Source organism: Aphanomyces astaci, assembly GCF_000520075.1.
Source record: "Aphanomyces astaci strain APO3 unplaced genomic scaffold supercont1.17, whole genome shotgun sequence".
NCBI classification, from domain to species: domain Eukaryota; phylum Oomycota; class Saprolegniomycetes; order Saprolegniales; family Verrucalvaceae; genus Aphanomyces; species Aphanomyces astaci.
In genome coordinates, this window is record NW_009798280.1 from 350,310 (window position 1) to 355,610 (window position 5,301).

The following is a 5,301-nucleotide window of genomic DNA, read 5'->3' on the forward strand; positions in this document are numbered from 1 at the left end:
TTTCCCGTTTCGCCGCCAGCGCTTGTTCAAATAATGCAAGTCGTTGGTTGACAATTTCCTCAGCACGGAGGATAACGTCCACTGAATCACGGACTTTGCCCAATTCGAGCATAGACGCATCGACAACATCCATTGCAGTACGGATTGTTCTCCCCATGGATTCCATTCGGACATCATGCGCCAAAGTCCTTGGTCGCAGGCGTGCCAGTACGTGTGACGGTGGTTGATGTTGGATGCGGGAATCCCACGCCACCACCGGAGGGCGGAGGACATGGCCTGCACAAATGCGCTAAATTGGACGGTCGCCTTCCCACGCCTCTTGCCACTTCTCGCGGAGCTTTGCGATGTACTGCTGGATCGTCTCTTCGCTTGGGGCACCTCCACGATCCTGAACCCCGGGAACAACACATACCGCTGTGAACTCCAGCAACTGCTCTTTCGTCGCAACACTATTGCCGTACTTGTAGATGGATAGGCCAACACGAGTCGACCGCATCGCTGTGAGCCAGTCCCCCATTGAGCTGTTGCTGTCAAGTCGTCGGACGTGGGAGCCTGATCGTAGTGAGAACATACGAGCAAAGTATGTCTCGTTGAGGGGTTCGTCAATGATGGTCCATGCTCCATTGTCGTCTCTAGCTGCAAGGCCAAGGCATTTGTCCTTGAACTTGACGAAGATCTTTGTCTTCGTCAAGTTCAAGATTTCACTCCACGACGCGCCACCACAGACGAACGTCGCCAACCTTACAGCGGACGTGTTGCGCTGACCGACAGTCTCTTTGACCATAGGTTCAAGTGTGAGCTCGTACAACGAGGTTGAGTGCACCCCCACCTCGGGTTGTGGGCTTGGACGTGGGCTTTGTGAGGATCTTATGTTCCTCGCGGGAGTGTCTGCAACGTCCATGGTGGGTGTCCGCGTGGATAGTTTGGAGTTGAAGCGCGGCACGTTCTCTAAAAGTCTGTTCTCTGAAAGGCTGGTTTCTGAGTAGCTAATCATAATCTAGCATGAATGGATTAGCCAATGGGCGAGGTTTGTGATAGGTTCAGTCGGCGAGATTCGATTCGACGGAATCTGGAATTCTGTACCAAATCCGCAATACTACTAGAGAGTTTTCGGTACATCAATTTTCGACATTGGATTGGAATTATACTCCTTAAATTAGTATTTCGCCAGATTCCTCTACAAATACATTGTCGAAACTTGTCTCAACCTATGGGTAGCCATAGCTTCACGGCCTTGGAACCCAACATTTGGCTGCCGAAGTTTAGATCCTGAAGACGGATATTCTTGGTATGGATATCATAAACACACACCATTCATTCACAAGTCAATCAAATGTCAGCGCATTTGATCAACGAGCCAGAGCTGGTGGAAGTCACCCGGACGAATCAAGTTGAGATCGCAAGTTTGCCTGTCGCCACGATATTCAGTTGCTTCTGCTAGTCACCTTCACTCGCCCATGGGAAACCGACTACGGCAAGCAGGTGTTGGCATGGGGCTCTTTAGCCACCGACCTTGGCTACCGGTAGTCAACAAGCTTCGGAATGAAGAAGATGAGCCCGTTTCGACGCTCTGATGTGAAAGTTCGTGCGTGGCGAAAGTGCATCGTTGCGGAAGTCGGGAACGTCAGAAGAGTACGAAGAAAGCGAGCAGCTCCTTGGTGACATTCAAGCCCGCATGGATGACTTCAGCTGAGCAGTTAGTTGCACGTTTAGATTTTGATCGTGAGCAGGCCGCAGGTAATTCTGCGCAACACAACGCAAATCAGCGCTTGATGTTAAACTTGATCAGTGCGATGGCTAAACGATTCAAATAATATATACTACTCTGGTCCAAAATAGTTGTTAGGTAGTTTTTTCTATTGACAGAGTTTTTCTATATATCACCCGTTTTGCGATGCGATTGGTGCATCAAAAAGCGCAAGAGCTCTGCTTTGATTGGGTAGTTTGCAATCTTTCTAGAGCATTTTGGCTGTCGAGATATTGGGCGCCAAAGTTGGCGTGTCAAATGAGCGAAGTAGAAACATCTCGAAACATGATCATTACACGATTGTTCATCGCCCCAACACTACACTCTCTATAACACTACCCTCACTATGCATCCATACCCCACCAACGTTCGTTGCGTCGAGCCTCGTCCCGTCGACGCGCCGCGAAGCTCAAGCACCCACCTCCGCTCCGATGAACGCCAAGCGTTGTACGAAACACTGCTTGGCGTTTCATCGCAAGGCGTACTACCCCGTGGATCCATTGTTCGTGTTTCTGCCCAGTTCGGTTGCCACGCGCTAACTGTGTCGCGAATTTGGTCGCGCGGACTGCAGTCCGTCCAAGAAGGATGCATGTGTGCCGATGTCGCATCGAGAATTCGCGGTAAATCTCTATGATGTAATATATTTATCGAATGTTGCGAGTATAGAGTTTTAAGATTTTACTGCTTTAGGTAATTCTGGACCCAAGCGAAAGCGAACGAACGAAGAAATTGAAGCAGCGATTCATCAAGTACCTCAGGCGTCACGGCAGACCTTGAGGTCCATGGCCTTCAAGAGCAAACAATATACCCAAGTCGACGATTATGAGACACATGAAAGAAGCGGCGAGTTTGAAGGCGCGATCAAGTTATGTCAAGCCCTATCTTACTCCAAGTAACCAACAAGAGCGCCTGCGTTTTGCCATGTCTTTTCTTCAGCCTCTGTCAGATGGGAGTAATTTTTTTATAAGTATGCACGTGTATGTGCATATTGATGAAAAATGGTTCTATTTAACTTTGGTTAAAAGAAAATTCTATGTGTAGGAGGACGAAGCTGTCGCAGCTCGATTTGTGAAGTCGAAACAGTTTATAACAAAAGTTATGTTCATGGCGGCTATTGCCCGCCCTCGTGTTGACTTAAACGGCGCTATTTTCGATGGCAACATCGGTGTTTGGCCGTTTGTCGAAAAAGTGCCTGCACGGCGCAACAGTAAAAATCGGTCAAAAGGCACGATAGTGACGACTCCACAATCAGTCGATGCTAAAGTATACTTGGACATGGTTTTAAATAATGTTGTGCCTGCGATACAGTCAAAGTTCCCACCGCAGACTGGTGTTGTAATCCAACAAGATAATGCGAGCCCCCACAAGTGCTTGACAACAAGTATGCTGAAGTCGCGAAGTATAAACGGAATTGAAGTGAAGAATCAGCCGCCGAATAGTCCAGATTTTAACGTTTTAGACTTAGGATATTTTAACTCTATTCAAAGCCTGCAGTATCAAAAGTGCACTCGAACGATCGAGGATCTTATTGATGCTATAGAAACCTCGTTTTATGAATTGCCTGTGGATAGGTGTCAAAAACTTTCATTACACTTCAAAAGGTGACGGAGTAAATGCATCGACATACATGGAAGCAACGAATATAGGCTCCCTCAAATGAAGAAGGACGCCCTGATCTCAGACTTCACGTCCTTCAACGTTGAGTGTGATGCCTATACATACGAGAGTGCTTTGATCCACTTGAACTATCGACTGGGCGAGGAAGCGTCCATGGAGGCACAAGTGAATTCCCAAGAACAAGGTGTTGTGACAAATTAATAAAATGTCATTGTATTTTTGGCCTTGCATACATGTATGCGTTTCTGGAGTTACATACAAATATCAAGCTGTTTCGAATTGGTCTCTCATACTTTAATCAAGTCAAAATGAACCTAACAACTATTTTGGACCAGAGTAGTATCGATGATGAGCATGCGACAAGACTGTACTATTACTTTACAAAATTGTACGATCGAAATTGTAAAGTTATGAAATTAATTGTTGATACCAAGGTATATGTCGACATCGGGCGGTTGGAGACCGAAGTACATAGAGATTTGATTCCCTTGGGGCTTCATGCACGTATGGCAGTTGGTAAGCAATGTTGCTACTAACCATAGCAAACCTACTGGGCAATTTCGAACCTTCATTTTCTTGTCGTAACTGACGAAACTCCACAAACGCTTGATGATGTGGAAACTCCACTCGACAGACTCACGCACGGAGCTCGTGCATGAATTGAACACGACAAACACTGCCGGCACCCGTACGCTGGGTCGCCATAAATGCAAAAACCCGCCAATCCGGGTTCTCTTGCAGTCGATCGAGCAGATGACTCATTGCCAACACAGTTGGCGTCGTGGGTGGCCATTGTACACTGCCCGCTCGAGATTTTCGTTTGCCTCGCCGTCATCCCGAGGACTTGGTCGTGCAATGTATTGCTTTGTGTCATCCATAAAACTAATGCATGTCTACACGCTTATTCAGAACTTCCGTTCAATGGCACGAGCATACATTACTATAGATGTGTAAGTCATAGTTGTATAATAAACTTTCTACCTGGTCGTTCGGTCGTCAATGTCTCTGGCAAGTACAATACGTCAGCAAACTTGGCGTACAACATGCGCACAACAGCCAAAATCACGCGACTGCTTGACTCCACGGACCTTCCGAACTCATTCGCCACGGTTAACAAACGCAATGGTTCCGCCAGTCGGCAGCACGTCATTGCCAACACCTCGACAACCTCGATTCGATCGGACGATTCAGTAGTGATCCAAGTTATAAGTCGAAACTTTTCGCACAGTGTGTGCAGTTGGGGCAAGGTGAACCGGTTCTTGTGAATCGCCGTAGCATTGTCGAGGCCCCGGTCGAACGCATTGTTGTACGAGATAATTGGGTGCTCCAGAAGGAATCGAATGACCTTTCATCGGAGAAGAATCTCCATTACAGACAAGAACTTATCAATGTCGCCATTGCACAGCTCCATCGTGCGCGCAAAAAGAACATGGCAGCACGCTTGGTCATTCTTGGTGCCGACGGCATGGTTAGAATGGAGCCTGATGCGCCTCAAAATGTGGCACACCAGTACACGTGGTCGATCGCAATTGGGTGAGCCAATAATAGTTGCGAATTACTCCTATTGGCTGAAACTTGATGGCATTAATAACAATACTACTCTGGTCCACAAAAAGAGTCACATATTTCTTCTGATTGGCGGCATTTTTCTAATACTTCGAGTTGAGGCTATCTAATTGGCTTACAAGAAAGCGCAAGATCTCAGCTTTGATTGGCTGTGTTTTGAGCTTTCCAGATCGATTTTGTTCCCAAGTTATGGAGGCGGGAAATCAGTCACTGCTCGCAACGCACACATAATGACCCGCTCAGCGTTCAAAACTCAATTTCATCCTTAGTGGTGAATAGCAAACCTCCATCTATTGCACACACCTGTCGAGCCATGCCATCCGCTTCGCTGACTGCTGCTTCCCCGCGACTCAACCCACGGAGGAAGCTCA

The 5,301-nt window shown here is 47.3% G+C and overlaps 3 protein-coding genes across 3 annotated transcripts; 2 read left to right on the plus strand and 1 right to left on the minus strand.

Annotated features, from left to right (window-relative positions):
- Nucleotides 1–289: 289 nt before the first annotated feature.
- On the minus strand, nt 290–901 carry H257_07956 (hypothetical protein; the record flags this gene model as incomplete). Its single annotated transcript, XM_009833686.1, has 1 exon — nt 290–901. The coding sequence occupies one exon, from the start codon at nt 899–901 to the stop codon at nt 290–292; it is 612 nt and encodes a 203-aa protein (XP_009831988.1).
- A 1,192-nt stretch (nt 902–2,093) lies between these two features.
- On the plus strand, nt 2,094–2,643 carry H257_07957 (hypothetical protein; the record flags this gene model as incomplete). The annotated part of the gene is made up of 2 exons (XM_009833687.1): nt 2,094–2,367; nt 2,438–2,643. The coding sequence occupies 2 exons, from the start codon at nt 2,094–2,096 to the stop codon at nt 2,641–2,643; spliced, it is 480 nt and encodes a 159-aa protein (XP_009831989.1).
- A 1,330-nt stretch (nt 2,644–3,973) lies between these two features.
- Nucleotides 3,974–4,629, plus strand: H257_07958 (hypothetical protein; the record flags this gene model as incomplete). The annotated part of the gene is made up of 3 exons (XM_009833688.1): nt 3,974–4,052; nt 4,106–4,158; nt 4,378–4,629. 3 exons carry the CDS (start codon nt 3,974–3,976, stop codon nt 4,627–4,629), a joined length of 384 nt encoding a protein of 127 aa, XP_009831990.1.
- Nucleotides 4,630–5,301: the final 672 nt, after the last annotated feature.